This window comes from Engraulis encrasicolus, chromosome 24, assembly GCF_034702125.1.
Source record: "Engraulis encrasicolus isolate BLACKSEA-1 chromosome 24, IST_EnEncr_1.0, whole genome shotgun sequence".
Lineage (NCBI taxonomy): Eukaryota > Metazoa > Chordata > Actinopteri > Clupeiformes > Engraulidae > Engraulis > Engraulis encrasicolus.
Window position 1 is genome coordinate 31558860 of NC_085880.1, and position 22320 is coordinate 31581179.

The following is a 22320-nucleotide window of genomic DNA, read 5'->3' on the forward strand; positions in this document are numbered from 1 at the left end:
AGACTTTCATATTAGGTTAATTTACAGCCTCACCATCCTCGATGCTTCGCTTGCTACCCGGTTTTGGAGTTTGGATTCTAACTTCATGGTGGGTTAGCGTGAAATAATGAACAACCACAATTTTAATTGCGTCTGTAGAGGAATATAACCATAAACAATCAAGTTGACGGATTTTTTGTTTTTCAAAACACAGAAGATTCACACGCCACACAGTTCCTCGAACACGTCATCAACAGGAAATGTTTCCCTGACGTAATCAAACGGAGACATGCATTCTAGAAACTCAGCCGACCCAATGTTGTGAGCGCAGACGTCCGACTAGTTTTGGAGTGAAACCTCCAGGCGAAGGCTTAATATCTCAAAAGGCTACATTTTCTAAATACCCCGCACCTTTCTGATGGGAGGACAATGAGACCGCATCCAAGATATGTGATGTTGTGCAGTCAAACAAGAAGACCAAGCCAACCGATCACGAGAGAAGTGACAGGAACGTCAAACCAAGACAGGGGACTGTGAAGGAAAGGTAAGATTTCCCGTCGATTTCTTCTGGTGTTAGTAATGCAAGTTGTCTTTAGCTCTTGGCAGTCTTTCAGATATGTCTTATCTTCGATGCCCCCATGAGTTGGACTCGTTACTCCATACGTTGGTGACGGTGGCAGTCACCTCAGTCAGAGCTCTGTGGTATGCAGTAGGTATGGCATGTTGATTATACTCACATGGTACAGTAAAGGTATGAAATTCAATATTTACTCCACGTTTAGTGTTTCTGTCCTGTCATTTGTCATAGGCATTTGTCCTCATGTTTGTCACTATATTCATGCTCCTGACATGACAGTGTTGTTCTTTGTCTTTAATCTTTTATTTAGTTTCTGCAAGTATCCAATAAAAAGACAGATAGCCAATTATACCACATCTTTAGATGAGACATTTACACAGAGCCCAGTAGACCACACCATATCTATTACACAAAATGGGTAGAATCATAAATTTATGCACACACTGTAGCCTATCAACAGATAGAGAAGTTACTTACCTTCACATGTTCTGGGAGTGTTCTCCAATATCAAAACTCTGGGACTTTGTGTCTAAAACAATATGTCATCCACACAGAATGCCCCAAAACATCTGGTTTGTGTTTACTGAGTGCGAATTAGAATTGTAGTTGTTATTGCAAGCCACCCACTTTCCCTCCTGTATGTAGGTTTTATGTTTCATATCTTGCAGTTTTACACCTGTCTGCTCAATAAAAATGTTAATCACAAAAAAAGATGGGAAAGGTAGCCCCCTAATGGATGCCATACCTCCAGTGGCACGCTGTAATAGTCATTGAAAAATACCATATCACACTACACAGTAAGCAATGCCCTATGACTTGGTCATTGCCATTCTGGTAGGGCCTAATATCAAATGTATAACACTGTGTCTTAACGGGTTAGAAACCATTACACAAGCACCTATTTTGTTTCGGAACTGTTCTGTTGTTTTTGCGTCGATTGTGCTCAAGTTAAGCCACAAGTGTTGTTGCATCTGACCCACAGATATCCGAGGAGGAGGATGAGAAGGAGTTGAGGAGTGACTACCATGAGGATCCCAAAGGTCGCCGTCCTCTTTCTCTTGGCCATTTGCTTGGTGCTCTACCTCACCTACACCAAGCGCAACCATGACAACAAGAGCCCAGCGACGTTCCTCAGGCATCCGTTGCCGTTGCCAGCGGTGCCCGTCGTGAGCGGCCCCAAGGAGGTGCCCGTCGTGAGCGCCCCAAAGGAGGCGCCCACCCCGACTGCAGCTGAGGAAGGGGTCAGCCACCGCTATGGCATCATGTTCGATGCTGGCAGCACAGGGACGAGGATACACGTGTTTAAGTTCCTCATGCAGCCTAATGGTATGAAAACAAGTCTTTGAGCATATGTGTGTGTGTGTGTGTGTGTGTGTGTGTGTGTGTGTGTGTGTGTGTGTGTGTGTGTGTGTGTGTGTGTGTGCGTGTGTGTGCGTGCGTGCGTGCATTTTCCTTTGTCTCTAGGTTTCCTCTAAATCCTCTGTAAAGGTATTGGACTTTAGGTGGTGCCTTAGTTCAACAGCATGATAAATGGTGGATATGACAGTGCTGTTGCATGGTCAGTTACCATTGCAGTATGGCTTTGTTCAACTGAGCAGAGTGTGAATGTGGGCGGGGAACGGCAAATAAAACTCAGGACATTCCCAAGGCCTGTTAATACCAAAAAGAAAACAAATAAGCCTACTGCACATTGTTTTGAAGGTCAGAGCACAACATGGGCTAGGCCTATCATGCATCCTGGTTGTTGCATGTGCCTACAGTAGCTTTAAAAGAGAGTATGTTGGATTGTGGCCACAGTAGGCATTACCGGTAATTACTAAGTAATAAACTAATGTTTACTGGTCTGAACCAAAGTACTGTAAGTTTTGCAGCTGAAGATGTATATTACTGGTAATTCAAGTGTAAAGAAATCCCGCACACAGTCCATTCCACCAACAAACTTTAATACAACTTTAATACAACGTTGTATTAAAGTTTGTTGGTGGAATGGACTGTGTGCGGGATTTCTTTACACTTGAATGACAATCCTACTGGGATAATATTCTACGCACCTGCCCAACCACAGAGGTGTGCAAAAGCGTCTTCTTGAACTATTACTGGAAATTACTGGAATGGCGGAGAAGATCCTTTTTTATTTATGGAAAAGTGTAATTTCCCAGTTATACTGAATACTTTGAAAGTGGTGGAAAAAAGATAGCATTTGTAGATGGGCATAATAAATCATGGAAATAAACTAATAAGACCATACTATACCTTTAACATGGGCCTTTTAGACTTACAGTATGTTGGCTGCCATTGCCATGGCACACATACCGTACATAGCGGAAGTTGATACGTGGCTCGCCGGCTCGGCCATCAGCTTAGTTATCCCATTTGCAATATTAAGCTAAATCACTTAAGTGCAGCTTTTGACTGTATTGTTAAACCTATGATTGTCCTTCCACTCACTGTCACTCCATATTCCAGTCGGTGGCTATCCAGCACCTACCATTTATGTGGTTCATATCTCGCTAAGCTCTTGCTCTTTTAACACACACACACACACACACACACACACACACACACACACACACACACACACACACACACACACACACACACACACACACACACACACACACACACACACACACACACACAGCTAAGAGATCTGTTAATACAACAGTGTAGTTAGCGTGCCATTGTATTGAGGGGTTTTCAACCCCCTGCTGTAATGCACTGTATGCATATAATCAAGTGGCATTATGTAAGCATTTATATTGCAGCTGATCAGTTAATGTGGTGATTGTACTGTAGTTTAGCCCCAGTGGGCTTTATCACATGCACTCTAAGGTCCAAGCACTATGCTTAGTTTACCAGAGCAGATATACATGCTTACTGGTATTTACTGTGAGTATCCTGACCCATCCATTCATGTTTTTTTTTGCCATGTATCTCTCCTGCAAATGTTCAGATTTGCTCACTATTTAAATCAACAATTATGAGGTGCCATAGACGATTCCTACCTTAATATGATTCAGCTGGTTATAAATGCAAACGACTTGTCCTTGGGTCATTTCACATTTTAACTCTTTTGTCTTTTTTTTTTTTTTTCAACAGAGCCTCCCAAATTGGCCCACGAGTCATTCAAAGCAATTAAACCGGGACTTTCCGCTTACGCAGATGACCCTGATAGAGTAAGTTGATCCCTGTACAAAAATATATTATTTTCTTGCCTTTACTGGACATTGCCAAGTTATTTAACATCACATTTTCCACCAATTTCTGTGCCAATTGGCGCACACACATCATCAGGCAGAAAATTGGATAACATGTCTAACCTGCAATACAAGCTGTGTGAAGTGCACACACAAGAGGTCATGCGTAGCAGGATTTTTTCAAGGTGTGTTGCATCCCTGAGACAATATCAGGACTTTGTGGTTGACACACTATAATAGAATGCCTTCTATTGTCACTGTAAACAAGTACTATGTAGACAGACCTGCACAATGCCACTGAAAGCCACTCCTTCTCTAGTAGGCTACTAGCAAGGACGATTTACATTCGCAAGATATAACACGGTCCCCACATATTTGTAAAAAGTTTTTTAACCCATTGTGTCCCGGAAACACATATACGCTACATTCAGGTTCTTGAGATTTAAGCTATTATATTTAAAATGTGGGTATGTTACAGACGAGGGTCCTAGCTTTTAAATGCAACTCATTTCATGTTTGTATGTGCTTCGTAGGTTGAGATATTTAGGATTTGATAGGTAAAGGGCATCCTTTTCCAAATAGGGCTTAGGACAAAATGGGTTAATGCCTTAAAAACATTTGAGGTCTGGCATCGAATTTCACATGGCTAGCATGAAATGTCAGACACAATGAATGAAAGGTGTCTGCACAGTTGTCCATGTTCAGGCTGATGATGTCACGAAGCTCTCCTCCACTCAAGCAGCCAGAAGTTGCACAGGTACAGGAGGCAGAGAGCACCCTCACCAACTGCCAGTTTTTTTCTCCTCCTTTTCAATTTTGAATTTGAATTTTAGAACTCTGATGTTAGAATCCTCCTCCAGACTTGCCTGCATTATCAACTGCCAGAGGCGTTGCATTTACACATTTTGTTAACACCTTTTTTGTCTTTCATTCACAAAATGGCAAATAAAAAAATGACAGAAGCCATATTTCGCTTTCAAACTTGTTGGGGAATGCCAGTGAACACCCTGCTAACCACTTAGTGAGATGCATACATTCAAAAACAAATATATGGGGTGATTTTAGGAAAAGATTTGCACATGCCGATAGATGGCCCTTATAAAGTCAGTTGAGACAAAATCCAAATTAGCCAAATAACGGAGACAGCATCAATAAAATTGTTGAGGACCACTCTATTTTATTGCAGACAATTCAGAGGGGCTAAATGTTGAAAACAGTGCAGTTTTCCTTTAACAAGTGGCACTAATATAAGCAATGTACTGTAACTGTAACTGTTTGCCCTCTCCCTGTAGTGTGCGGAGGGCATCCATCAGCTGTTGGAGGTGGCGGAGAGTGACGTGCCGCGTGAGGTGTGGGCCACCACCCCGCTGGTACTGAAGGCCACCGCAGGACTCCGGCTGCTGCCCGGGGAGAAGGCCACCCACCTGCTCAACAAGGTGTGTGTGTGTGTGTGTGTGTGTGTGTGTGTGTGTGTGTGTGTGTGTGTGTGTGTGTGTGTGTGTGTGTGCGCACGTGACCAATCTCCCGCCACCCCCTGGAACAAGGGTCATCATCGGACATGATGGGCAGCTAAGAGAGAGAGTGTGCACATGTGTATGTGTGTGTGCGTACGTGGCGACATGACACGTGAGGTGTGGGGCCTGTAGGCCACTACCCTACTGGAGCTATTGCTGGCCCCAGACTTCAGGGGAGTGTGTTGACCGTGTGTGTATGGTGAAGAGTGATGTGCCTAGGGGAGTGTGCGAGAGTGAGTGCGGTGATTGTGGATGTAATAATACCAAACAATGAAGAGTCTGTGTTTTGTTATCTTTAATTATTATGGTGTGTAGAGATCTCCTTGCATGATTTAGATGACTTATCTAATTGATAGGTTCTTAATTTGTGTGTAAAACATATGCATCATAGGAAAGTTGACTTTCTCACAGTGTCACGTGTCTCACTGTAAGCTGTCAGACAAGATATTGAACCTTACCTTAAAATACCCCGCCTCCTGCCATGCTGACAGACGAGGGCGCGGTCACCATTTTCACGCCTTTCTGGGTAAAAGACAACTGGCTTCCTTAAAAATGGCCAACTTGATCAGTGACTGACAAGTTTAGACAGTTTGACTGGTTAACTGGGGTAGACATTGTTTGGTCAGGTGCGCTGACATTTGGAAGACAATTTCTAGTATTTCACATGTTTTTCAAGTTTGCAATACTTACCTACGTACTTATCCTCTTCGTCCCAGTTGGAACACAAGGCCGCAGTCATACACTGAATGCATTGCTTCAAGTGAGGTATTCGGGCAGCAAGCCACTTCAGAGAAGCTCAGCCTCTCTGACAGTGTGTGAGAATAGAACACTGGTTGAATGGGACATGTGAAAACCAGAAAAGAGCAGAACAATTGAAGAGCTCTTTTCCAAAACGCTATATCCACCATTTTTGACTTTTTGCATTTTAATATTGGAATTGACTGTTAAGAAGCCCTATCATCTATGTGTGAATTCTTGCCATTCAAATGTTTTGAGAACATACTTTTAAACCTCTTTAAAAATGAATTTTGCAATGCAATTCAATGGAATGCCCAATACAAAATGTCAATTTCCCAACATTCTATAAAATGGATATATCTCATTTTGGAAAAGAGCTGAACAATTGAAAGTGTAGAAGAGGCAGTGAAAGTAATGATGGACAACAATGCATGTCTTTGATTTATCCCATGAAGCTGCTTTTTTCCACAACAGTCTACTCGCACATCTGCTCTAATGTACCCTGACCACAGCCATGTTGTATGTCAAGGTCTGGTGCTGTAGATTCCTTGCATTCGTGTTTTGTCTCAGCCTGCAAACTAATGTTGATACTGTGTGACTGTTGTGCGTCATGGGTTTTCTTTATTTTTCTCTGGAGATGACTGTAGCTTAGCAAGGGTTATGACCCCTGAATGATTAAGAGTCAGGACGTCATTTTGCAATTTTTCAGTTTTAACGCAGCACATTGAAACCTCATTTAATACCGTCTAAAAGTTAACACCGCTTAGCAAGCCTGTCAGCCCTTATACAATAGTAGCTGAAACATACACGACTGGCTGGCAGGCTAGCTAGTAAAAGACTTTAATTCAGATTATTACGATGTCCAAGCCTTACTGATGTTGTGTCACTGTTGTGGCCATGAGATCTTGGTGATGTCCTCTTATTTATACACAGAGTGCGTCTTAATATGTGACCTTGCCTCCTCCACTTGCGCTTGTCTCCTCGCCCCGCCTCCTGGCCCCTCCTCCGTGGAGAAAACGATAAAGTTTCCCAGCTGTCAGCCTAGCCACAACAACTTTTGAGGGACTGTTTTTCATTCACCATAACAATTGCAAACGAGAAAAAAGACTCTTCAATTGAGCTTTTGCAAGATATTGAAATATAATGCTGTTGTCAGTGATGTCATCATGACGAGAAGCGAGTGGAGGAGGCAAGTGGAGGAGGCAAGGTCCCATATTAAGATGCACTCAAAGTGATGACGGTAGCTTAGCTTAGCTTAGCTTGGGTCATGACCCCTGAATGACCCGAAGGCCATGAAGTCAATTCACATAAATTAATTTGATGCAGCATTTGAAAGGCCTCGGATGGCATTGCCTTGCTAGTCAGTCCCACTCAACAGTGACAGGACTAGCTTACACGTGTCCAAGGGTGGCACGTAGCACCAGGCAAATTCCAATCATTTCTTAATTTCCTCAATTTAGAGGCCTTATATTGTCACCGTACTATTCATGTACAATGTGAACTATAAACACTAACAGTGACTGCATGAATCTCACTCATTAAGTGAAACCTTGAGGGTCTGTTTACATGAAATATTTAAAGAGATACTGTTTCATTTCTGGATATAAGACAATGTCACACCTCCCCTGAGTTAAATAGTTTTTTTGTTTTATTTTTTTCACCTGTATTCCTAGCTATTCCCTTAGTCTGGTGATGTCACTTCTAGTTCCAAGAAAGCAATCATCATTGAATCCCATGGCACCAGCTACTTGTTGGCTGGTCCCATATGATTCCACTATGCTAGCTTGGAGGTAGAATTTGCACTGTCTTACTTAGAGAAGGGCTGAAAGTACAGGAGAAAGATAAAATTGAATTATGTAACTCAACTGGAGGAGTAAACTTGGCTTATTTCCAGAAATGTTGCTATATCACTCTTCAACGACATAAATTAATTTCTAACTTTTCTTGCCTAGTGAATGCTGCCTATCACTGAACAATCAACCACTCAAAAATACAAGCTTTAACATGGCTAGCTAGTACGGTGAACAATTGCCTATTTTTACAATTCACACCTGCTGCTTGATGTTGTCCTGAAGACTGTTGTGCTGACCATATGATTATTCAAAATGTACTGTACCAATCATTTCCATCATTCCCTTGTTATGCTGCTGCTGTCCCCAGGTAAAGGAGCTGTTCTCTGCGTCCCCTTTCCTGTCCAGCGGTGACAGTGTGGCCATCATGGACGGCACTGATGAAGGTAGGCCAACACTTCATTTTTTTTAAATCTATTTTATTTAACTCTTAATTCTGATAAGCCATTTCCCAAGAGGGCATTGGGAGACTCATGATTAGGTCCATCCACGGGGTGTTTATTCCCAAACGGTTTGAGAACCACTGGTCTAAATCTATATAATGTAAGTCATGATAAATGTGGTGGAGTGAGTTCTCTCCAGTTGTAGGCCCTGTCCCATGGGGAGGGGTGTGTTCCCTTCCCTGGCTTCTTAAAAAGGCCTTCTACTAAAGGGATCACACGAGCTGGCCAGGCTTTGATTTCCCTCTTGCAGTCGGCAGTCCTGACTTACAGCAGATTACAGCTGCGGGAGTCAAGTCAGAGTCGGAAATATACAAGTTTGCGGCCCGGGCCAGTGGTAACAGCTTATTTCCCCACATCAAATCTATACATATTGGCACGGCTTAGGAGCAGGGGATGGCACCAGGCCCGTAGCGGAGAACTGGAGGGCTGTTTGGGGACAGTAGCTTAGCAAAGGTTGTGACCCTTGGATGATTTAGGGGTCATGGAGTCATTTTGCAATTCTTTAGTCTAACGCTGCTGCGCATAATAGAAAACCTCATTTGCTGCTTCCGACCAGGCAGTACATAGTAATACCACTCCACAGCAGTAGTATATTGTTGTAGATTATACTATACTAGCAATAAAAACCTAATATATTGTGGCAATTTTGCCTCTCTTTGACCCTGTCTTTTTTGGAGGGTGCTCTTGAACCTCAAGGTGACTTGTGGGACAGTGTAATGCTGTAGGGTGCAACCAAATTGCAAAAAGTAATAGGCGGAAATGGCAATGCAGGTACCTTGTGTGGGTGCTTTTCGACTACTACACACATGTATTTGCAGAACTACACTCTGGCATTCTCGTTTATTTTATAGAACAGTGGTTCCCAACCTTTTTCTTAAGGGACCCATGTTTTTACTATTGTAATCTTTAGTGACCCAACCACGCGAGATGCGTGTCACAAGATGCCCTCTGTTTCCTGCGAAAACTCATTTTACTTATTTTATTCCTCAATTCGTCTTTGGTCAAACATAGAATAAATGTTTAATGTAGCACTTACAATTTGTTGCTTCTATGCATTTATTAGTTAAATGCTTTGTCTTTTATTCAACATGGGCTATACAGTATATATTTAAAATGAAACCCCTTAAAATCAAGAGGGCTCTACGACCCCCTGTGGATCTTTGGCGACCCATAAGGTGGGTCCCGACCCATAGGTTGGGAACCACTGTTATAGAAGACATGGATGCTGGGTTAAGTCAAATATGTTGTGGGTTCTAAAATTATTCCCCTTTTTTCCATATACTGTCAGCGCGATACAGCTGCAGTAAGAGTCACAAACACGGAAACAGATTAGTTGTCATTGTCCATAGCAGAGATTTACAGGACAGGTTGTTCACTGGTTTCTGATTTATACATTTGTAGGTTTATCTATAGATGTTATCGACATGTTTGTTTCTTTCCTACAGATGCATACAGTGACCAAGCAATTGTCCTATGAGGCATTGGTTGAGTAATCCAATCCTTTAAAGCAATTCACACAAGAAATAATGACTACCAAGGAGGATAATGTCCTACTTAATCTTTGCAAACGGATTATCTGCCATTAATTTGTCAGGCAGTGATTGCTGACCTTTGAGATAAAAATAAAAAAGAAGGGAAATACGGTTTTACTGCCCCAAATGCTGTTAATAAATAAAATATGAAGCATTTTGAGATAGACATGGACTTATTGTTTTTTTTGGCAATTGGTTTGGACGGTCTCCAAAATTCCTGTTAAAATCTTAATAGATAAAATGCCTTTGGTTTTGGCGGAGCTAATGCTGATCTCTTGCGACAGAGCTAACCGGATTGGATAGACTTATTATCTGGTATAGTTGTGCCCCCTCTGGCTCATTCGTGGCACCCATGTTGCAAAGGGCTTATCCTGTTAGATTACTGCAGCCCTCCCCATGTCAGATACGGGGAAAAAATAATAAGTGGACTTGATGGACGAGGGGAGGAGTTAGTGGAGCAGTGCGCATATGTATGCTAGCCTAGCACTCCCTCTCTCTCTCTCTCTCTCTTTAGGCTTTAAGCACTTTCCACAGTGTGTGCATTTTTATTCTTTTTTTTTCATGAATTAAAGATTATGTTGTTTTGAGTTTATGTCGCCTCTTTAAAGATTTACTTTAAGGATAATCACAAGAGAGCTGATATGCTTCCCGAATGTTTCAAAACAAAGTATCACTTTTTTAATGGAACACTCAGGAGTTTAGCGGGATTATTTTCGCTTCTAAAAGTGACACACAGCTGTAGGAAAATGCGTCTAAGTAGATAAGTGCCATATGCTTGGAAGGATAAATTTTGCTCTTTAAAAGGGGGTTGGCTTTGTGCGTTTTTTGTCCGCCTTCCACACACAAAGCAAAGCCTTTTTAAAAGGTCAGTATCTCAAGTACATTAACATCAGCGAGTGTTCCGAGCCAGGGCACAATAAGTACTTTAATATTGACAGTTGAGTAGTCATTTCTTCCGACTGAATGTAGGGTGTGCGGTGCTCATTGGTGTTTAATATTTTGACTCTAATATTTTCTCTTTTCTGTCAAAACAGGAATGTCCGCATGGATCACCATCAACTTTTTAACAGGTGGGGTTAATGTTGAAAAGGAAATGATTTTTTGTTGTCATTATGATCTACAGCACACAATGAAACTTCTTTTATGCTGATCAATGGGCAGTCATGGGTGAGCGGTTAGGGCGTCAGACTTGCATCCCAGAGGTTGCCAGTTCGACTCCCGACCCGCCAGGTTGGTGGGGGGAGTAATCAACCAGTGCTCTCCCCCATCCTCCTCCATGACTGAGGTACCCTGAGCATGGTACCGTCCCACCGCACTGCTCCCCATGGCACGCCACTGAGGGCTGCCCCCTTGCACGGGTGAGGCATAAATGCAATTTTGTTGTGTGCAGTGTTCACTTGTGTGCTGTGTCACAATGACAATGGGAGTTGGAGTTTCCCAATGGGCTTTCACTTTCGCTTTCACAATGACCTTGAGAAGGCTTCACTCAGTGTGTATAGGGTGTTGTGACGGTGCTCACCCAAATATATTTAAGGAGCCCCCACCTTGCATGAACTGTGACTTATTGCCTGTTGCACAGACACTTTTCAGCTTGTTCCTTGCACAGAAGCTCTTCAGCTTGTTCCTTCGTCAGTGTGCAACACACTGCCTGCACCGCACTTGTGCAGATCACCAGTCACTAATCACAAATCATGAGCGAGGGGGGCAGCCTAAATGCTACACGTGTTATACAGCCCATATTATTTCATTGTTTATGACGGATTGCGCGTGCCCTCATGAGTGCATGTTCACACTACAGGTGTGTGGACAGGGAAAGCTTTGTACAAATTGTTTTCAAGACATTGATACGATGATCTGGTGATTCGGATCAATATAAACACCGCCTCATTCACTTTCCCATCTCCTGTTGATGTTGGACATTGAACCAGCAACCATCGCCTACAAGCCTAACTCCTTCAAAGCTTGCCTACATGGGACTATTGAGTGACTATTGAGTAGCAGTGATGGACGCGCTCAACTTCTAACATAAAAAAACAACTTTGGGTGTGCATATAGGAACTGTCCGCTTAAAACAGAGTAAACTGCACTTGCAACATGCACCGATGATGGCTTAAGGCCCAAAATGTGTTTGCTGTGAACATGGTGGTTGAAGAAATATGATAAAACTGAGCTTGAAAGCGCAGTCTACTTCACAGTCACTTTTGGGCCCATGTGATAACTCAATTACAGGCAGACGGAACTGAAATGACGCCCGTCAGGATCTGAGCCAGGGCGATGATATTTTTAAATCCGAACACAGTGCTCCTTGGCACTGATCCAAAGCATGGTCGCATTACGATGACCCCTGTGTGTTGGCTCACAGTACACAGGTCCAAACAAACTAAAGTCATAGGCGCATAATGAATTGCGACATGTAGAAGTTCTATTTTTATTTGTAAGTAGATGCTACTTTAGCACAACACCCACTCCCATGCACGCACGCAAGCACGCGTAGTGGGAAGCCAAATTCATGGCTTCATAGAAAGGAAACAGAATTATGTCTCACACTGTTTCATGTATAAACAAAGACAGGACAGACATTAACGTGCAAGACAGCAACCTTTGCTGATGAGAGGTATTCTATTCAAACCTATTTGTGAGAAGTGGATGTACAGTGTCACAAGTCTATTAAATAACATTAGGTTAAACATATGATTCAACACACACACCATACCACACACATACAGCATGTGGTTAAAATCCCAACGGTGTCGTAACACACTCACTTGAATATCAAAAGAACACACGCACACACACACACACACACACACACACACACACACACACACGCACACACACACACACACACACACACACACCTGTCCATACCTACGCCCAAGCCATCTCCAGCTCTTAATGATGTATCTGTATCAGGGCTTGACGTTAACTTTTTCATTCACCGGCCACTTTGGCTAGTGGTTTTACCGAGTCACTAGCCATTCAACTATTCTAGTAGTCGAAAATTCGATACTGTTTTTTTTCTTCATCATGATACTGTACATCTCACCTCAGAAGATGGGGTGCTAAAGCAAAAAGATGAGTGCATAGCTTTCGACATGGAAATAAATCAGAGAAATAGAAACTGAGCTTTTCTTGAACTTAAATACGAAAAATTGATACACATTAGGCAATCAACACAATATAGGCTACTCTGATATGTCATACAAAGGATCAAGCTCCCTGCCAAATTGCCTAGTGACACTGAAATTATTACCAGCCACAGCCAAGTTTTACCAGCATTTGGCCGGTTGGCAGGTGCCAGTGTCAAGCCCTGATCTTTATCTGTACATCTCTCTCTCTCTCTCTCTCTCTCTCTCCCTCTCTCTCTCCCTCTCTCTCTCTCTCTCTCCGACGAAATGGATGATGCCGCACTAATATTAAAGCTTGGCCTCCCTGTCTCTCTCTCACAGGTTCGCTGCATGCGGCAGACATCCCCACCGTGGGTATGCTGGACCTGGGAGGAGGTTCCACACAGATCACCTTCTCCCCTAGAGATGAGGTGAACACACACACACACACACACACACACACACACACACACACACACACACACACACACACACACACCACATCACAACTGAGATGTAGTCTGGGAACCGTCTATTCATTGTCACGTAGGGGAGGTCGATCTAAACGTTTTGAAATATCAGTGATATCTGAATCTTGATGCAAAGCTGGTTTCGCACCTGCCATAGACATGATGGTTCTGTAAACAAACAACAAGCTTTGATTAGTCTTGCTCTCCCTCTTTGGATTCCCAAATTCAGGCAAAGATTTCAGCGAGGGTTCCCATGCATGTCTCTCAGATAGCGCATTCAGGCCGACGGAGAACCGTGCCGGAGCCCGTTCCCACACCCAATCGCAAACCGACTGTCGTGTTCACGCCACAGATTTTAGCGTTCACGAACTGCAAAGTTGGTTCGCAATGCGAACCGCGAAATACTAGGTTTTTCTCTGTGAACCTTGAAGACAGCGTGGCCTCAGCAGGTTCATCAGGGTAACACAGTCAGTTGCGGAAAAAGTTCAGAGCTCGGTATGAACACGGGCGGTTTGCAGATAAGCACTTTAGTGCCAAACATAACTGGTGCGGGCACGGCTCCGTTCTGGTCGGCCTGAAAGCCCTCAGATTGAAACGATTGTGCAAGGCAGCATGGGATTTCCCAAGGCTAAACACCACCATCTCTACCACCACAGCCGCCATCTCCCTCAGAGAGTAAAACTCATTTCCAGGCTCACTACTGCACAAACTCCCAGGTTGGCCATCACTATGACCACACAACTAGTGTTGCCAGATTGAGCGGTTTCCTGCCCAATTGGACTACTTAGGGCGGCCCTCTGCTGGTAAAAACGGCCAAAAACGGGCATTTGGTGGGTTTCTCTGTAGATGTATGGCCTTAGAAATCGATATAATTTGGTTCCAATTCCAATTGGGTAAGATTTAGCGCCTCCAGGCAGATTTGAGCATTTTGTGGGCTGGAAATTATCTCATCCCACCAACCCTCGTCGGAGGTAACTCAAAACCACCAGGGATCAATTCCACTGTCACTATAATCACCATCCCTATAAACACAATGATACAGTAAGGACAAACATTCCTAATAATATTTAACGCCAATGGTCGCAGATGTTAAAATATTCAACGTGAAACTGAACATCCAAGGGCTCTCGCCTGCACAACTTCAATGATGCTACTGAGATAGGGCCTACATTGCAGACTTGGATAATAGTTTTCGGCCAAATAATACGAAGACCCCAAATAGCACATATGCACTTTCCGTGTACAGTTCAGTTTGCAACTGTACAATGTGTCTGTACATTACGACATGCCGTTACAATGTGCTGAAGTTAAGTTAGCTCTAATGCCATTTGGCTGGCTCAGGTTAGCCGCTAAGCTAAATAATATCACCGTATGGTTTCATAAGCCTTTCAAGATTTCGTTGGCCCTAGTACCATTTCATAAATATCATATTGGTATTCTCCACACTTACCGATCACCAGTTGTATTTCAACTTGCGTTGGTGGTTTTGTGACAATCAGGGTTTTCGGTGTTGACTATTTCCACAGCTGAGGACTTTTAATAACTTGAGACGCCATGACATATTTTCATCTGACGATGCTCCAGCATCGGGTGGGAGCGCGGGACATATGACTTCAAGTAGGTGTTTTTGGATTGGCTGGCGCTGTCAGCGATGTCGACCTATCAGCAATGTAGCTGAACGTTGCCAAGGTGATTATTTCACTTCCGTATTTTTGAGGCGGAAGTAAATCAGCCGCGGTTGCATCAAAACCGTTGAATGGAGTTCTATGGAACCACCTTCTCCCCTTATGTAGACCTCCTTGNTATAAACACAACCACCACCACCACCGATACCACAGTCACAAACACCACATGCACCATCAACACAGCTCCCCCACCTAACACTACCACCACCACCATCCCTTTGACCACAGCCCCCACGCACCACCCATGTCCAAGAGCAAACAGCCAGATCTCTTCTGTCAAAGCTCACAAACTACCGGGATGGCCTCCCCATCTTAGCATCTTAGCGGCTAATCCGCAAATGCCATGCTAATCCGGCAGTGCAGCGCTGGTAAATAAATGTTGTCGGACATTAGGACGCGCTGCTGCTGCTGCTGCCGTCGCTGCTGCTGCTGGTGTGTGTGTTTGTGTGTGTGTGTGTGTGTGTGTGTGGTGGGGAGGTTGATTCTTGTTCTCTAACTAGGTCAGGTCTTGTACACGAGGGATTGAGGACCAATTTACCATGTCATTACACTGTTTTCCAAGAGTTCAGATCTCCTTAGTGCAGAGCCTGCCCTTCACGCCTCCAGAAGGGAAATTTGCTCGCAGATTGGATCTGGCTGGGGACCGATCAGCGCAACGTCCACCACACACACACACACACACACACACACACACACACACACACACACTCACACTCACACACACTCACACACACACACACACACACACACACACACACACACACACACACACACACACACAGACACACACACACACAATAATAGATTTCTCTGGATGGATGATGGTGTGTGTGTGTGCGTGCGTGTTCTGTGCTTGTGTTGATGTCTCTTTGGATGCTATTAGGTGTTTAGTGGGTGTTGATCAGCATATTAACATCACTTTAATACTGATCCCTAAGAGTGGTGCAAAGTAACACTACAACAACTTGATACTAGGATAAATCATGATTGATCTCAGATCCTTCTGAATGTTTCAAAACAAGGCATAACCCTTAATGGATATAACCAACTTGCAAGAGTAGTAGAGTGGAGTAACAGGAGAGGGTGGTGCAGTTGCAGTATAGTGTAGTTGAGGCTTAGATAAATATCTCAGATCCTTCTGAATGTTTCAAAACAACGCATCAGTCTTAATGGATATAAACACTCTAGAGTTGGGATTAATTTCACTTATGAAAGTCACTTATGGGTGTTTGTAAATGCATATGGAATGTATTACTTGTTTCTTGTTTTCCTTTCCGCAGAAAACCGTTCAGACCTCACCCGATGATATTACATCGTTTCAGATGTTCAACCTCACCCACACACTCTACTCTCACAGGTGGGAGAATTGGCCCTATTGTTAATTGATTTAGTAGTGTCATTGACCTCTGTTATATAGGACACAAATTCCAAATTAACTCAATTTAATTCTGAATAAAACCCAGTTACGCTTTGAAAACACCATGTAAACACTTTACAATTCAGAATTAAATGAAAGTGCAATATAAACTTGACGGAACTATTTAATTCTGAATTATTAATTTGCAATTAAATCTATCATGTAAACGTAGCCATTGTGTACAAGTGTTCTTGTACTTGTGTGCTAGTGTATTTGTTTACGCCTACTTTTCTGCTGGGTGATGTGTGTTATGGGCCATTCAAATTAAATCCAGCCATTGTGGGGAAAAAAACAAGAATTTCACGTGTAAAATAATTTTGTTAATGAGTACATCGAAGACAGTAGAATGGCAAGGCGCTATGAGCATTATTCTTATATTGCCAGATTGAAAATGTTAAATTATTAAGTGCCTCAACGCTCCAAAAATGGGCAGTCAAATGACAGACCACACCTCTGCATGGCATGGTGTACTCCTTGGCGTCAACGGAGTGGAAACATGTAATGCACACATGCAGACACTTCTGTCAAGACATCTTTCATCATTTTCTGTCAGATAAGCTAGGTAGACTCAAAGCACCACTCCAGGCGCTTCTCTTTTCATCGGGTATGTTAAGGGCGCCTCATTAACATAAAGAGAAACCCATTGTTCTCATTTCTCAAATTCAAATTCAAGTTCAAATGGTGCTCAGCGTGGCTGTTAAGATACAGTGTTGCCAATGCATTGCATACAAATAACAAGACAAAACAAAAGCAAACCTCTCTTTCTTTCTCTCTCTCCCACTTTAGTGGTCAGTAATTACTGTGTGTTTTAGCATTTTTTTCTTTCTTTCTTTCTTTCTTTCCTCTCTCCAGTTTAACGTTGTGCACTCAATATTTATTATTTTTCTTGGCATAATTTGTTCTCTGCTTCACATCTTCCTCCTATAGCTACCTGGGTCTGGGCCTGATGTCTGCAAGACTGGCGGTGTTGGGAGGAACTGAAGGAGAGCCATGTATGTATTTTTCAATTTCTCCCCTCTTTCTCTTTCTCTCTCTGCCCTTATAAAGAGCCCCTCGCTCCCTAACCCTGCCTCCCTCCGTCCCATAAATAAATAAGCCATTATCTAATCTCTTAATAACATGGCCGAAGATTAATTCCTTGAATGCCAGCTGTTGCTGTGGTTTAGTAATAGAGTGCTGGCTTAACAGGGAGGAGAAAAAAATGCCCACACTGAAGCAAAAAATATGTGCAGCCATGTACAAGATCTTGATACACCTTTTTTATTTTATGCATTTTTAAATATTATATTTCAGTCACTTACATTTAATGTCCTTAGCTATGGGGATGGTTGTGTCTGTCACATTCATCCAAAAATGTGTGGAATTTTATATTTCATTTGTTATTCCATGCATCACAGTGCAGTTTCTGCAGTCATCATTGTCAATACAAAAATAGGCCACTAGATGGCGTGAGAACACAATGTAACCTGGTCTTCTCTGTCAACACCCTTCTGCGGGCCACCCCTTTCAAAAATATTGAAGTTCTTGCACTTGTCAAACAACTACTTGAAATAGGAGGGTTTTTTATGTGTCCTTTACTTTTAAAATGTACTGATTGAATAAAGAACCCATTACACCTCACCATGGTATTTTGTGCTCTTCTCTTATGTTGATAAAATAACCCATTACAGTATTGCATTAAACTCATCAGTATTTTACATGGCTGGCTGCTTAAAGCAATACTGTACCATTTCTGGAAATAAGCTAATCTCACACCTCCCCTTGAGTTAAATAATTGAGTTTTACCCCTCTCCTGTACTTCCAGGCGTTTTCTGAGTCTAGCAGTGCAAATTTTACACAAGACGCTCAACAATGATTGGTAGCTTATAACTAGAAGTAGAGAAGAGGAAAAGTAAAACTCAATTATTTACCTGAAGGAGAGGTATAAAATGAGCTTATTTCCAGAAATGGTACAGTATGGCTTTAACTCCTCGGTGTTTTATGCCGTTGGCTGGTGTGTGTTGCAGTGCTGCCAGGCCAGGAGCTGCTGAGTCCATGTCTGGCTCCAAACTACAGGGGCACCTGGGAACACGCCGAGGTCAAGTACGCGCTCAAGGGCCAGAAAGGACCCTCATACGATGGAAAGAGACGTACGTACTGTATGCTGCCTTGTTGTCATGAAAGTTCTTCTGAGCCTCTAGTCTGGCCAGGCTGTGGTGATTTCAAAAGTTAAGAGGGTGGGCTCAACAAACATGTATACCTTTGCATGCTACTGGTTGAATGTACAGTCAGAGGACTCTCTCCTCTTACTCAGCCATCAGCAGGGTGAATACAGTGAACAGGAGAAAGTAGAATTTCCGTAGTGATGTCATGCATCGGAATGGTCTTAAATCAATCACAACAGTTTGTGTTGTGTACTGTGTTACTGCACATGCTTAAGATGGCCCAAGACGCTGCTGACTAGTGAATCTTGCACTGCGTTGCATGGTAAAAATGGACAGCCGTGGCCTAACGGTTAAAGAGATGGACTTAAGATCAGAGGGTTGCAGGTTCAAATCGCACCCTTCCACTCCCTACCGCACTGCATGGCTGAGGTGCCCTTCATCAAGGCACCTAACCCTATGCTGCTCTCAGGGTTGTAACCAATACCCTGTAAAACAACTGTAATTCGCTTTGGATAAAAGTGTCAGCTAAGTGTAATGTAAAAGGGTCCACAATAATGAGTGTTGCACCGTTGTGCGTTTCTGCAGCCGAGCCCATGTATGAGCCGTGCCGCATCAAGGTGGAGAAGATGCTCTACAAGAGGGTGAAGAAGGCAGAGGATCTCTTCAACATGGAGTTCTACGCCTTCTCCTACTACTACGATCGAGCGGTGGACCTCAAACTCATCGGTGTGTGTGTTATTTTTTTTTTTTCATCTTGAAGTCAAGATTTAATTGCAATTGGTTTTTAGTCGCGTGCAGCAAATTCGGCACACAAGGTTTGAAACATACAATTAAGCAATGAGCCACAAGAGGCCATGGGTTTCTGTTCGATTTACAACAGGTAAGGGAAGTTGTAGCTCAACGCGAAGCGAAGTGCTGTAAAACTCCCCTTAGCCGAATCAAACACAAACCCACAGACTTAAGTGGCTTATTGCTAACACTCTGGCACTGAATCACTGACAATACTTACAAAAAAGTGCTGTAATAACTAATTTGCCTCGCATCGTTCAGTTGAAGAAGTGCTTGGTTGTGAATGATTTGAATGGACTGACTCAGAAACTGTTGGCTTTTATCCTTATGTACTGCAGATGAGAAGTCTGGTGGAAGCGTCACAGTCGGTGACTACATTGTAGGCGCCAAAAAAGGTAGAGATTTATTTGAACTGATTCAAAACAGATAAGCTTACGTTATAGAATTAGTTGATCTTTTCTTTGCATTAACCAAATTGTTTTGTTTTTTTTGCAGTGTGCAATAATATGACGGCCAACTCCGGAGACAATCCATTTCTGTGCCTGGACTTGGTGTATATCTCCGTGCTACTGCAGGAACTAGGCTTCTCCACAGACAAACAGTTCATGGTAAGTAACACTCCAGTCATTGCAGATACTAGAGCACCTTTTTATCCTTACTGTACACGAGCACGTAGAGACGTAGGCACACAGGAGAGCACAGGGCCGTTGACCGTTTTTTCCGGGCCTGGTACAAAGTCATCTGAAAGGCCCCTCCCCCTTCGTAATACATACAATGTAATGGGGACCCAATTCTGGGCCCCCATTGCCCCGTTCCGGTCCAGGCCCTAAAATTGAAAGTTTTTTTAATCTTCATAGTTAAAAGAATTATTTCCCTATTAAAATACTAACAATTTTCATTTGGATATGATTTGTAGCTGTCAAGAACCATTGATGGCGTGGAGACAAGCTGGGCTCTAGGTGCCACCTTCCATCACCTACAAACACTCCACTCACTGTGAGACAACCGAGCAGCCCCGGCCCGGCCCGCCCTCTCCGAGTCAGGACAAAGACCCAGTAAAGTCCAAATCATGTACGCTGAAATAAGGGACAATGCAGCTATTTTAAAGTTTTAAAAGTGCGGTTTTTAAAAGCATCATCAGTCAAGTCACGCACATCCAATAGGTTGGAACAGGTGCACGATCAAGACGTCGGTTCAGGTAAAAATGCAAAGGATGGTCCGTACACTGACGACCTCCCTTTTATAGAGGAAGGGGCAGGAAGGCCCAAAACGTAAAAGAAATGTGTTGTAAAAGGGTGCTCATCATCGGTGTGTGGATTTGAAAGTAGCCTTACGCTTAATCCGTCCTTGTACTTCTACTCATTTATCATTTCCATACATGCTGTTGCCGGGGAGTTTGGCTCTGGGTACTGTCCATTATCCTGACTGCCACCCTCCACCTATGCTTGTGGCCTTGCACTTCACTGACGCTCCTCCTCCGTGGAGAAAATAATAAAGTCTCCAGGCTGTCATCCTAGCTACAACAACTTTTGCGGGGTCCAAGTAAATGAAGGATGAATCACCGCACACTGGTATGTTTGCTGGTAGTTTATTTGGTGAACGACGCGTTTCGCTATTGCTTCATCAGGTTCACTCTGGTGAACCTGATGAAGCAATAGCGAAACGCGTCGTTCACCACATAAACTACTAGCAAAGATACCAGTGTGCGGTGATTCATCCTTCATTTACTTGGATTACTCTTACTGCACATCACCAGCACCTGGACAGTGGTTGTGCACAGGGACGTTACTTTGAGAACTTTTGCGGGGTCTTTTCCTCATTCAACATTGCGATAGCAAATGAGAAATTGCCCTTTATATTACGCTTTTGCGTGATATTAAATTAAACTTCTGTTGTGCATGACGTCTTGCAATGTCATCGCGAGGCCACAAGCATAAGGGAGGACGGGAGTTAGGAGAATGGAAAGAACTCAACAAATCCAGTCGGTACGTCTAGTCCGTCCACACAAAATTAGTATAAGGCGGAGTATGCAGAGGGGGGAGAAAAAAAAAAATCAAGCCTTGAATGAATTGCAGTGAATGGCAGCTGGTAGCAGAGCAATATCAACACTCGTATATCATTGTTACAATGCATCCAAAAATTACACACAGCTGATATTCTTTTCATTTCATGGAAATTTTATTTCGTTATATCAGTGGAAAATGAATGTGGAGTTTGTCAGATCAGCTGCGATTGTGAAGCCTGACTTTCGCAAGCTCAGCTTTGTGCCCTCACTAGAGGGTCAGGAGAACCCCTGGATTCGCCCTGCTCCCAAACCAAAAAGCAGAAGAATCTACTGTATCAGAGTCGCAGGATTTTCAGAGATGTGACATGATAAAAATTTAAACGTCATGGAAAAGGGAAAAAATAGTTTTTTTTTAGTGATTATTATTTAAATTTACATTTTTTAAGTGTTATCCCAGTCACGTGCCAGGCTGTTTTGATAAAGCCATGCCTTCGGAGACCTACTCTTATGACGTAACTCCATATGGATGTTTGTGTAGCAAGGCCGAAGCTATTCATGTGGCGAAAGTCAGGTTGGCAACCGTGTGTGTGTTTTTTTTAATCAACAAAGTGAATATCTTATTGTCTCTACGTGCCTTTTAGAAGTAAAATAATGATGGTATATGACTTATGCCATCTCTGCTAACAGCTGCCATTCAGTCGAAGGGTTTTTATCTTTCTGCACCCAGGCTTTTCCACCTCTGCTCCCACAAAGAGCTCCACAAAGTGAAAAAAAAAAAACAATTGGGATCTCCCATTGTCATTGTGACTCCAGTGCACTGCTCACTGCCCACAGCGAAATTGTATTTACATCTCATTCATGCAAGGGGGCAGT

The 22320-nt window shown here is 43.0% G+C and overlaps 1 protein-coding gene across 2 annotated transcripts; it reads left to right on the top strand.

The window, feature by feature from the left end:
* Positions 1–276: 276 nt before the first annotated feature.
* entpd6 (ectonucleoside triphosphate diphosphohydrolase 6) lies at positions 277–21066 on the top strand. 2 transcript variants are annotated; one of them, XM_063191047.1, is made up of 14 exons: positions 277–523; positions 1539–1882; positions 3656–3732; positions 5046–5189; positions 8166–8241; positions 10865–10900; positions 13280–13368; positions 16373–16449; positions 17437–17501; positions 18516–18638; positions 19239–19379; positions 19781–19837; positions 19938–20050; positions 20359–21066. In XM_063191047.1, the coding sequence occupies exons 2-14, from the start codon at positions 1582–1584 to the stop codon at positions 20440–20442; spliced, it is 1383 nt and encodes a 460-aa protein (XP_063047117.1). In that variant the 5' UTR covers positions 277–523; positions 1539–1581; the 3' UTR covers positions 20443–21066. The 2 variants fall into 2 exon arrangements, with proteins under 2 accessions (XP_063047117.1, XP_063047118.1); XM_063191048.1 differs by lacking the exon at positions 20359–21066 and having other exon boundaries at positions 19781–19836; positions 19936–20037.
* Positions 21067–22320: the final 1254 nt, after the last annotated feature.

Excerpts from the sequence above, each read along its gene's own strand:
- entpd6 (XM_063191047.1), top strand. The coding sequence starts at position 1,582 with ATGAGGATCCCAAAGGTCGCCGTCCTCTTTCTCTTGGCCATTTGCTTG. Across the intron at positions 17,502-18,515 it reads AGGAACTGAAGGAGAGCCAT|TGCTGCCAGGCCAGGAGCTG; the intron begins GTATGTATTTTT and ends TGTGTGTTGCAG. Across the intron at positions 19,838-19,937 it reads CATTGTAGGCGCCAAAAAAG|TGTGCAATAATATGACGGCC; the intron begins GTAGAGATTTAT and ends TTTTTTTTGCAG.